This window comes from Brassica oleracea, chromosome C9 (genome assembly GCF_000695525.1).
Source record: "Brassica oleracea var. oleracea cultivar TO1000 chromosome C9, BOL, whole genome shotgun sequence".
NCBI classification, from domain to species: Eukaryota; Viridiplantae; Streptophyta; class Magnoliopsida; order Brassicales; family Brassicaceae; genus Brassica; species Brassica oleracea.
In genome coordinates, this window is record NC_027756.1 from 45313515 (window position 1) to 45324689 (window position 11175).

At 36.4% G+C, this 11175-nt stretch overlaps 2 protein-coding genes across 3 annotated transcripts; one reads left to right on the forward strand and one right to left on the reverse strand.

Moving 5' to 3' along the window:
* The first annotated feature begins 1775 nt into the window (after window positions 1-1775).
* Window positions 1776-4925, forward strand: LOC106315146 (probable glycosyltransferase At5g20260). The gene is made up of 4 exons (XM_013752906.1): window positions 1776-1976; window positions 2064-2215; window positions 3725-4079; window positions 4260-4925. Exons 1-4 carry the CDS (start codon window positions 1776-1778, stop codon window positions 4923-4925), a joined length of 1374 nt encoding a protein of 457 aa, XP_013608360.1.
* Window positions 4926-5233: 308 nt separating this feature from the next.
* On the reverse strand, window positions 5234-8588 carry LOC106318580 (probable galactinol--sucrose galactosyltransferase 6). Of its 2 annotated transcripts, none has more exons than XM_013756619.1 (6): window positions 8382-8588; window positions 8243-8304; window positions 6792-8131; window positions 6290-6499; window positions 6068-6202; window positions 5234-5991 (listed from the first exon to the last, which is right to left on the reverse strand). In XM_013756619.1, exons 1-6 carry the CDS (start codon window positions 8536-8538, stop codon window positions 5385-5387), a joined length of 2511 nt encoding a protein of 836 aa, XP_013612073.1. In that variant the 5' UTR covers window positions 8539-8588; the 3' UTR covers window positions 5234-5384. The 2 variants fall into 2 exon arrangements, with proteins under 2 accessions (XP_013612073.1, XP_013612074.1); XM_013756620.1 differs by having other exon boundaries at window positions 8243-8288; window positions 8382-8576.
* Window positions 8589-11175: the final 2587 nt, after the last annotated feature.

Consider the following 11175-nt stretch of genomic DNA (forward strand, 5'->3'; position numbering starts at 1 on the left):
AAGGACATTCTGTATACCTCTTGATTGGTTAAGATGATCTCCTGGTTCCCATAAATAGCTCTGGGTCGAACCAAGTTGAATTGGTTGGAGACTTTCCATAGATGACGTCGGTTTGGCCGGTTCTGGGGAATTGATCATAACTCCTAATTTCCGTGGCCATTTCTCCTGATCTTGGGCTTTCTGGAAAGCTGATAAACTCCTATTGACTCCTATGATGGGTCTTGCTTCAGTTCGCTCCTTAATTGAGCTTGAATCTTCTTCTAAAGTCGGGTACTCGCAGATGGGCGGGTTGAGAAACCTCTGAATTGTAAAATTCATAACTTCTTGTTCCGTGAATATATTGGCCCAATTCCAATTGTCCTGGACTCCTTCTTGAGTGTAGAATCCATTAAAATTAGACTCGTGATTTAAACCCTCCTGGTTTGTAAGATATGGCTTTTTTAGTGTATGTATATCCTGGTTGGCGCCTTGGCTGGTTGAGTAGGGTGTTGGGTCGACCTCTGGTTCAGCTGCTGAATTGCTGGCTGTAACAGTTCGTGTCTCATGTGCTTTATCGATTTGAGTGGGTTGTTTGGTGTGAGAGTTGGACTGCGGGTGTAAAGTATGGTGTTGGTTTTGTTTCTTCCGGAGGGTCGTCTGTCTACCGATCCGTCTTCTTTGTAGGAGTAGCGGTTAGATGGGTGTATACGGTCCCGGTGGAATGCAATGGAGGCGGTAATCTCCGGCGCAAACCATTGAACGACGGCATCATCGGTTTACGGCTTCTCCTCGTACCGCCGGTGGTTTCTTCTTCCATGATGTCTTTGGACTCGTGTTCGGATTCTTCGCTTGGGTGCGCTCTGGGTTCTTGTTGGAAGCTGTAGGTATGGACCGTAGCATTCAGGGTTTGAGGGCGGCCTTCTCTCGGTAGCTCGCGGCAACTAATCGGTTTCTCATCTAGTTCTCGGGTTGTAAGGTCTGAGCCCGTCTCGCATTTACACTGTTCAATCGCTTGTGTTGTGTTGCTCTTGGTTCGTTCCATGGTTGTTGTCTGTAGTATCTGTTGTTGTTTAATTTCCGCTACTAGTCCTTCTCTGTATCTTCTGTCAAAAACTTAAAATTGGTATAATATTTAACATTTTACTTAAAAAAAAAAAAGACATTTGGTGCATGCATTTTATTAAACTGTCAAATCCACAGCACTAATTTAAGCGTAAATTTAGCATCCTTAATTTTTGAAAATTTGTGTGAGATTAAAACCGTTGCTCAACCAATTCACATTTGAATATCAGACGAACCAGTTTGATCATGGTTGCATAAATTTTCGTTATTTATCTTCTAACGGGTCTAAAATGGACCCAAAATTTAAGCATAAACTGCAAAACTTAGGGCCATGATTAATGTTAACATAGCCACTGCCAAACGCGGAATTATTAAAAAAAAAACGTTGAACTTCAGATTCGGTAAGCATTTTACAATGCAATAAATACAAATTAATACATTGTTACAGTCTATTAGTCTTCGGTTTCTTTCCCCCTAGTCTGATTAGTTTCCATTTTCACCTTATTTTCTCCTTAAATGATTTTATTTGCGAGTCATTTAAATGACTTGGATTTCTCTAATTAGTATTTAATAATTTATAATGAATTAAATGAAATAATATTGTAAGAAGAAGATAAGTTTCCTCCCTCTCATAAATTATACATGCATGCCCCAAAGGTGTTATTAACCATCCTCTTATCGTAAGAAACTAGTAAATCAGAAAGAAGAATATAAAACAATCAGATTTTGTTCCAATGAGATTCTCTCTAGCACCAACTCTTCTTCTTCTTGTCCTTCTCCTCTTTTATCAACATCACTCTTCTTCAAACCTATATTCCAACACTCTATCCTCTTTCGTGGATGCTACATCACTCGCACTGTCTCCTTCACCGTTCTTATCCATGGATTTTAGCAGTCATTCATCAAACTTCACATTAATTCCGAGTGCTCAAAAGGTATATCTGGAATTGGACTCGTTTTTGTTATTATAATTCAAATGCCTTTTGGATTTATTTTAAAATTATATGATTTGTTGTGATAAGAAAGAAAAGACGAGGAATGGAATAGAGGAGGGTTTAGCGAAATCAAGAGCGGCCATACATGAGGCTGTGAGGTCGAAGAAATATGCATCGGAGAATGAAGAAACCTTTGTTCCTCATGGAGCCGTTTACAGAAACGCTTATGCATTTCATCAGTAAGTTTCATTCCTTTCTGTCTCCGTTTCTTCTTTTCTTTCCTCTCTCATTTTTTCCACTTTTAAAGTTCATTCCCAACCAAAAGTTTTCAAATATAATATTAGGAAATAATTAAAATATATTTTAAAAAATAGATTATGATTTATTATATTTGGTACTTTAACAGTTTAAATTTTAAATAATTGTCGTTTTACTCTTTTCATTTAATTTGTAGATTTTCAAATAATATGAAATCAGGTGTGTTCACAAGTGTTCAAAACTATTTCATTTTGAAACAATAACACCAAGAATTTCCATTTAATTAGACACATGTTTAGCTCCTTAATTAGTTCTCATTTGAACTTCAAAAGATAAATTCAAAGTGTTGGCGAAAAAAAAGAAGATAGGTTCAAAATTGACATTGCATTTGTAAACTGAAAATATGTAACAAATCCAGTTTACAAAAAAAATCATTTTTCTTACCAATTTGTTACCAAAATATTCATAAAGGTTGAATATGTTCTAGAGGAAAACGTACAAATTCGATTTTCTTGGTGTATTTATTTACTCGTTTGCTTTGGGAAACGAAGCGATTGGGTATCATTTGAATTCATCACCGTCGCTTAGATCTCCACATCTCGGTAGACTCGAGATTGATGTACATATAAGTATCCATACTAATAGTAATGGAGTAGATCTTATTTTGAAGTAAATACGCTTGTTTTCTTTTGTGCACACAAGTACAGGTAATGTATACAATAAAAACTAAAACTCCGATTCGAAAATGAAGGTTTCCCCAAATCCAAATGCAAATTAAACCTCTATAAATAATTACGTAAACATCATGCTCTTTAGTTAATAAATGTAAATTTATAGGCTAAGTGGTTAGTTTCATTTATATGGGTTTATTTCATGGTCTAATATTCCCTCCGCTCCTAAAAGATCCATATTCTAGTAAAAACTTTTGTTTCAAAAAGATATATATTTTATATTTTTAATGTAATTTTTGTTAACTAATAATGAGAAATTGTGAAGTTCAAGAATATTAATTGCATTTTTTAAAATTTTATTGGTTTAAAAATATAAGAAATATAAAATTACAAAAAACTATGCATTTATAACTAAATTTTAATATATTTTATTAAAAAGTGTGAAAATTTTAAAACATAGATCTTTTAAGAATGGAGGGAGTAGCATGTAGTCATTGTATCTGTGAAATACTATGCTCAGTCACAATAATCGGCGGCTAAGGAAACGTAGCACACACTTAAAGCCTACTTTGTGATTTGTAGTCACATCCCTCTGTTATTTTATAAAAAGATCTAAGTTAATCACTCAAAAGTACACATTTATTTACTTTCTGAGTTAACTATCTTAAACACACACACTTGTGAAAAATCCAGTTATTCCAATTTTGTTTGAATGCTAATTTGAGACAACAAATAAGTATTTGTTACTTAATAAATTTATATTTTCTACGAACTAGTACAGCCCAAACCAACTAAAACTTTCTTTATGAAATTGTGCAGAAGCCATATAGAGATGGAGAAGAAATTTAAAGTGTGGGTGTATAGAGAAGGAGAGATACCGTTAGTGCACATGGGTCCAATGAACAGCATCTATAGCATAGAAGGCCAGTTCATGGACGAGATCGAGAGAGCTATGAGCCCATTCGCGGCTAGCCACCCGGACGAGGCTCACACCTTCCTCATTCCCGTAAGCATCGCCAACGTCGTTCATTACTTATACCGGCCGCTCGTGACCTACTCCAGAAAACAACTTCACAATGTGTTTCTTGACTACGTCAATGTCGTGGCTCACAAGTATCCTTATTGGAATAGAAGCCACGGAGCCGACCATTTCTTCGTTTCTTGCCATGATTGGGTTCGTTTTCTTTCACTCTCTCTATTATTATAATTCACAAGTAACATTGAGCTATTATTCTCACACTATAGGTTAAGATTATGCATGAATAATAATTTGGAAATGTGATAGAAATGTGGCATTATATTTTGTTAGTAATGAATGATTATTATAACGTAACACTTGTAAGATGTCTTGCAGGCACCAGACGTCTCAGGATCGAACCCTGAAATGTTGAAAAACATGATAAGAGTCCTATGCAACGCCAACACATCAGAAGGTTTCATGCCCCAACGAGATGTCTCAATCCCGGAGATCAACATCCCCGGGGGCCACCTAGGCCCACCTCACTTATCCAGCTCTTCCGGCCATGACCGGCCCATCCTTGCTTTCTTCGCAGGCGGCTCACACGGTTACATCCGCAAGATTCTACTAAAGCACTGGAAAGACAAAGACGAGGAGGTCCAAGTCCACGAGTATTTACCCAAAAACCAAGACTACTTCAAACTCATGTCCAAGGCAAGGTTCTGTCTCTGTCCTAGCGGCTACGAAGTGGCTAGCCCTAGGATCGTTGCATCCATTAACTTAGGCTGCGTCCCAGTCATCATCTCTGATCACTACGCATTGCCCTTCTCAGACGTTCTTGATTGGAGTAAGTTCACCATTCATATCCCTTCTGAGAAGATCCCGGAGATTAAAACCATACTAAAGAACGTGTCAGGGAGACGCTACTTGGTGTTGCAGAGAAGAGTCTTGCAGGTACAGAGACATTTCGTTATCAATAGACCGTCTCAACCGTTTGACATGCTTAGGATGCTTTTTCACTCCGTCTGGTTGAGAAGGCTAAACATTGGGTTGCATTTGTGATTTTACATACTCTGTTTTTTTTTAAGATTCTTTAGGGATTAAATATTGGTATACAACGAAAAGGTAAACATTTAAATTACAAATAGACTGTTATTTAAATATGATTTTTCTAAATGTAGGTGGTATTAAATTTGTTATTTGATAAATTACTTCAAAATTCATTGTTATTGAAAAAAATAAGCTGTAAATTTTATAATGGCTCTAGTGATTTTAGAGTATTTTAATGCAGCTTAAAAATAATATTGATGGTTTTAGAGATTTTGAAATGGTTTAACTACAACTAAAATAAATTCTCAATTTATCTAAAATCATCTTAAAACTTATTGAAAATCAAATTACTTGAATAACTAGACTGAATACAACACCAAAAGTAGCTACAACAATAACCAAACCGTTTATATGTAATGTAATGTAATGAATATTGTTTGAATCACTCTTACAAGTCACAAGCTAAGATTTTCATAACTGAACTTCGACCACATGTAATCTCTTGGCCTCTGAAGGCATCTTGTCCAACACAAAAGTGACCAAACCAGATGAGACGTCATACTCAAACGCGATCTCACTTGACTCAACAACGCATCTACTAGGCTTAACCGATGAGTAAGCTCCGAACTTACCACATCCTTTAACTTCCATCACCACTTTCATCTTCTCACCATCATATCTAAGTCCCTCGACAGCTCCTCCCGAGTTGTACATGTTCACAAGGCCAAGCGGAGCAAACGAGACACCATCCGTAGTAGCCAGATGATTAATAGGACTCACAGTGAAGATCTCATGCTCACGGATCTTCAATGAGATCGGGAGAGAGGCGTTGTATGGCATAACGCTGAGTTCGCCTCTGCTCTGAGAGTAAACAGCACAGTCTCCATTCCAGGTCGCTGGATCGGTGGAGGCTTCGGATATCAAATGCACATCACGACCACGAATGGAGCCAGTGATGCAATCAGTTTTCATCTGGTGGAATATGTTTTTTCTCTTTGTGCTACTCCAAGCAGCTCCTTGGCAGTTATACACGCCAAGGACTCCAGTGTACTTGTTCATGTTCCATATCTTTAACAAGCTGAAACCAAACAATGCACAAGTAAGAAAATAAGCAACACAGACTACTTATCTTTATAAGCCAATCTGCTTATTACCTGACACCATCTCGAGCAGGATCTGTGAACAAACAATCACGAGTTGGTCTACCAGGCAATCTAGCACGAAGGATGGATCCATCAGGCAACACAAGCTTTCTTAAAAGATCGAAGTTGTGCTTTCCAGGAGCATCACTATTAATGAAGAACAGAGAGAGACAAACAAATAAGTAAACAGTGTTGAGTTTGCAATCACTAATGGATTTTTGAGAGATCTGTTACCTAACGTAGATAGGTCCACCACTAATGGCCCTAGCGGAGGCATGATACTCTGCAGCAGGGTGCATGGAGTGGAACATGTCCCAGTCAGGCAGCATAAACTCTCCCAAGAACACACTGTTGTATGCAACCGAGGCAATGTGGATGGTGTGAGACACCGGATCACGTGGGTAGAAATCATCTGATGCTCTAATCACAGCTGCTTGCTTGGAGCTGCATCACCACCGATCAAATTAAAAAAAAAAATAATACTCTCTCTGTTTTTAATATTTATGTTTTAGAATAAATTTTGTGTTTCCTGATTATGTAATGTTTTCATTTTCAGTGCGAAATATATAAGTTTTTATATTATATAACAAATTGTTTTATACAGTTTGCTTTATGAGAATAATTGATGATATTTTTAAATAGAAAATGTAAAAAGATTATTAATTTTTGTGCACAATTCTAATGCATAGTCATCTATTACAAAACGGAAGGAGTAAAAGATAATGCGAAGACTTACCAGTAGAGAGCATCTGTGTTATGGCTCATACAAGCAATGCAACCATTGTCAGGGAAGTTCTTAGCAACAGAGGAATCAAGAGCCTGATGATACTGACGCGTTAACTCGACCCGACCACCTAACCCACCACCCAAAGTCTCCAATATACACTGCACGTCCACTTTCACACCGTCCACACCAGCAGCAGCCAAGTAACTATGAAGCTCATTGTAGAATCTATACACGTTCTTGGGGTTAACCAAACCCAACCCTTGAACCGCCATAACATCAGTCTTCCACGTCGGTTCGTTCTCCACCACACCTTTTGACACCATCGGATACTTCATTGAAGACCCGTATTCCTCCCCGGGTCGTACCCCGCCCCAGTAACCCGTTATCGCATGCCACACGTAAACGTACTTCAGACCGTGTTTGTTTTTAGCTATGTCGGCTATGTTCTTGATCCCCTGTTTTGGATCGTCCTTGTTCTTGAACTTTGCGTTCTCTTCGATCTCGGTTAACCGGAAAACCGGGTTCTCAACCGGGTTGTCGTCGTTCTCGACGGACTGCCAACCGTCGTCGATGATGACGAACTTTGGCGGCGTATCTCCGGCGGTGAGAGACTTAAGCCCTTCTTCGACGCCTTCTTGAGTAACGTCCTGGTAAAACGCGTCCCAAGTGCACCACCCGAAGTAGTCGACGATCCCCGGGAGCTTCTTCTCGTGACGTTGACGGAAACTCTTGAGATGCAACTTAACGGCGTGGATAGCGTCCGTTATCGTCTGAAACGGATCAGTGCCGGCGTGAATATATAAAGAGTGAGTAAACGACGACGTTTTAGTGTCGGAGTCGCCGCTCTCCAAACAGAGCTCCACCTCGTCGTTAACGTTTCCTTGTAGACACGAACGGAACGAGCCTTCTATTAACGGCAAGAAGACGGTGTAGAGTTTCTGGTTGGTTTCGTCGCCGTCAACGCCGTCAGGCTCCAGGTGGGACCCACTGTTTGATTCGGTTAATAGGAACTGCGTCTCTAGAGGAATATCACGCCCCAGTTGGCCCATTCTCTGGGCCATCCACCAGAGCTTGAACCGGAAACAAGACATGAACCGGGAATCGTGAAGCTTACCGATCGGTACGATGTGGTTACTCTGTTCTGTGTCGAATACAGCTCCGAGGAAGACTCCTTCGACCGGCCCGGCCTCTGATGCTGACGTCGTGATGACATTGTCCGGTAAACCGGTTAGAATCGTACGGTTTTTGATGATTAGATTCCCGTCGGAGATTCGAACCGCCGGTTTAATCGTCATCTCTTCTTCCTTTTCTCTGTAACTCCTCTTCAACGGCGAAGCTGCCTCGCTTCTCTGTAACATCAGACGAATTAAAATATTCAATTTTTAAGAAAACAAAAGAGTTTCTATAATCAGAGATAGATCCAGAGGTCTAAATGGATCAGATCTAAAGAGAAACGGTACCTTATACGAACAGGAATGGAATCGTCGAGAAGGTGAAGAACAATGCCTGCGATATCCAAGACATGGAGTATCAAGAACGAGGCTGTTAGACGTGGAATCTAACTATTGAATATAAGAGAGAATGAAGAAGATGCAATACCAGAAGACAGATGAAGCTGTGATGAGAGAATGCGAGCTCGAGGTTTTGATTTCAATTGAAGATAAGAAGAAGAAGAGAAACGATATGTGAGAGAGTGAAACAGAGGATGAACCCTTTTTATACTGTTAATTCCATTGAAACATCCTTGTGATGCCATTGTTTTCTTTCTCTCTCTCTCTCTTTTCTTCGTTGCCGCTGAGTTTTTTTTTACAAGTTTCTCTCAGTCTTTAACTATTTATCCGATTCCACCGTATTTTAATTATTTTTTTTTTTTATTAAATAGGTAATACTCCTTTAACACGCATCTTTTGATTTCTTTTTGTATCGTGCAAGACGTATATTAATTGTATTTGCTTTTGTAAATCACAGTATTGATTATTCAACATGTTTCAGGTGATTAAAAGATTAAAAGTAACTAAGATTAAAAGTTAGATTCTGTAAGAACAAATAACTAAGATTAAAAGTTAGATTTGTCCGTTGACAAGTTAAAATCAAGTATTAGGTTGCCACGTAGGATATATGCTGTAACATCCGGTTTAAAGAAGTTCCAATTGGTCCGCATGTTGACGAAACTCGAGAGAGATTCAAAGATTTTTTAAGGGCTTTAAGATATCTTTGCACGACCGTCGTACGTGTCATCGTGTCAGCAGGTTATCAATATATTATCACGAGATAAATCTAATTTTCTTTAACTAAAAGTCTAAAAATAGATAGATGTTTGTTGACAAAAAAAGAAGCAAGAAAAAAACAGAAAAAGAGGTTTACTTGTAAAGAGTTTGCCGATGGATACTTTAAGGCAAAATCGCATTTTAAACATCGAAAGTGTCACTTTCTGACATTTTAAACACATAAATTTTTTGACTAGAACTTTAAATATTCAAAGTAAGATTTTTATCATAATAAACCTCCAACGACGTTTTCCTGTTCATAGGCAACCGATACTGTTCATTTTACAGGTTAAAATGATGACGTATCGGTTTCTTTTTTTCCTTAAAAATAAAAAATAAAATAAAAATACATAAAAATTCGAATGAAATTTTAAAAAAAATTATAAAAAATTCAAAACAAAATTTAAAAAATTTTAAAAAATTAAAATTCAAAAAACATAAAAATTAAAATTAAAATTTTAAACTTAAAAATAAAACAAAATATTAAAAATTCAAAAATAAGATCTGAAATTAAAATGTCAAATTTAAAAACGAAAATAAAATTTAAAAAATTCTAAAAATTCTAAAAATTCTAAAATAAGATCTAAAATATTTAAAAAATAATAATTTAAATTTATTCTTTATTTATTTGTATTTATATATTTATAGCATAAAAGTCTTTTGCATCTTCAATGAAACATTTTGGTCATTTTCTTTCTTAGAAAATATTTTTGGGACAAAACTCAAAATAATCTATTTGAGAGAATTATTAGCCATGCATGTGGCCACCATCAGTTAACATGGAGTGAAATTGGCGGCTCCCCGAGATGCTTTCTGCGAAGTGTACTTAGGCGTTAGTCGGGCTATGTAAGGTGTCTGGATATCCGGATTATCAAAAAAAATTTTTTTGATGGTAGCAAGTTTTGATATAGTGTTTTTGATGGTGACAAGTTTTGATATCATTATAAGTGACAGTCACTTTCATTGGATGGAATTTTAAAATAAATATAATTTTTTTGGTTAAATATTTATAATTTTAATTTTTTAAGTTTGAAGTTTTAATTTTAGATCTTATTTTATAATTTTTAGAATTTTAGAATTTTATTTTCTTTTTTAAAAATTTGACATTTTAATTTTAGATCTTATTTTAAAAATTTAAAAATTTTATTTTATTTTTGAATTTGAAATTTTAATTTTTATGTTTTTTGAATTTTTAGATTTTTTTAAAATTTTGTTTTGAATTTTTTCTAATTTCATTCGAATTTTTCTGTATTTTTTTATTTTTATTTTTAAAAGAAACCGACACGTCATTATTTTGACCTATAAAATGAACAGTACCGGTCGTCTATGAACAAAAAAACGTCTTTTGAAGTTTATTATGATAAAATGTCACTTTGAAGGTTTAAAGTACTATTAAAAAAACTTCAATGTTTAAAGTGGTAGAAAATTACGCTCTCAGTGTCTATTCTAATGGATTTCAGCATTTAACATTGTAAAAAATGAGATTAGTATAAATCGAATGAGTTTATAGAAAGATATCAACACAAGTGGCTCAATTATCTTCGGCTGTTCAACTTGCTTCAACAATCTCGATGTTGTGCGGTCGTGTGGGCCCCCAAAGTTCCATGATATTATAGAAATTAGAAAATGTCATTCTATTCATTTAATAAGAGAGAGAGCACTACACGAAAAATAATAATTTTGTTATAAAAAGAACTGGTATTTTATTGTTTCGCAGGAATTTAAATAACAGTGAAATTTATATCCGTAGAATTTTTAACACTGATAGAGAAAGTTTATTAAAGAGAGAAGAGAAAGTTGAGGTGCGATTACAAATGAACGAAAACGTTCGTATATATAGAAAGAAATTTACTGTGCAAATAATGCAGCGGGCCCCACATCTTTATATTTTCAACAATTGCGGTGGCTGCTGCTTTTTTCTTTGACTTTCGTAACACTCCCCCTTGGGGGCCGGTGTCACTATCCGCTCTCGCTTAACGTCTTTGTTGCCTCGTTAAAAACCTTTCCAGGAAAACCCAATGGGAAAAACCATAGTAAGGTAAAAAGAGTACAACTACATAAGCTCCCCCTCGAATGAACAGTCATAGATCCTTCTGATGGCGCATCCCAATGTTATGGATGTGTTT

What these genes read in the sequence shown, in the direction of transcription:
- LOC106315146 (XM_013752906.1), top strand. Translation starts at nt 1,776, where the DNA reads ATGAGATTCTCTCTAGCACCAACTCTTCTTCTTCTTGTCCTTCTCCTC. An exon ending in AACGCTTATGCATTTCATCA is followed by an intron (nt 2,216 to 3,724) that starts GTAAGTTTCATT and finishes GAAATTGTGCAG; the next exon opens with AAGCCATATAGAGATGGAGA. An exon ending in TCGTTTCTTGCCATGATTGG is followed by an intron (nt 4,080 to 4,259) that starts GTTCGTTTTCTT and finishes GATGTCTTGCAG; the next exon opens with GCACCAGACGTCTCAGGATC.
- LOC106318580 (XM_013756619.1), bottom strand. Translation starts at nt 8,538, where the DNA reads ATGGCATCACAAGGATGTTTCAATGGAATTAACAGTATAAAAAGGGTT. An exon ending in ACAGCTTCATCTGTCTTCTG is followed by an intron (nt 8,305 to 8,381) that starts GTATTGCATCTT and finishes TTGATACTCCAT; the next exon opens with GTCTTGGATATCGCAGGCAT. An exon ending in AACACAGATGCTCTCTACTG is followed by an intron (nt 6,500 to 6,791) that starts GTAAGTCTTCGC and finishes GTGGTGATGCAG; the next exon opens with CTCCAAGCAAGCAGCTGTGA.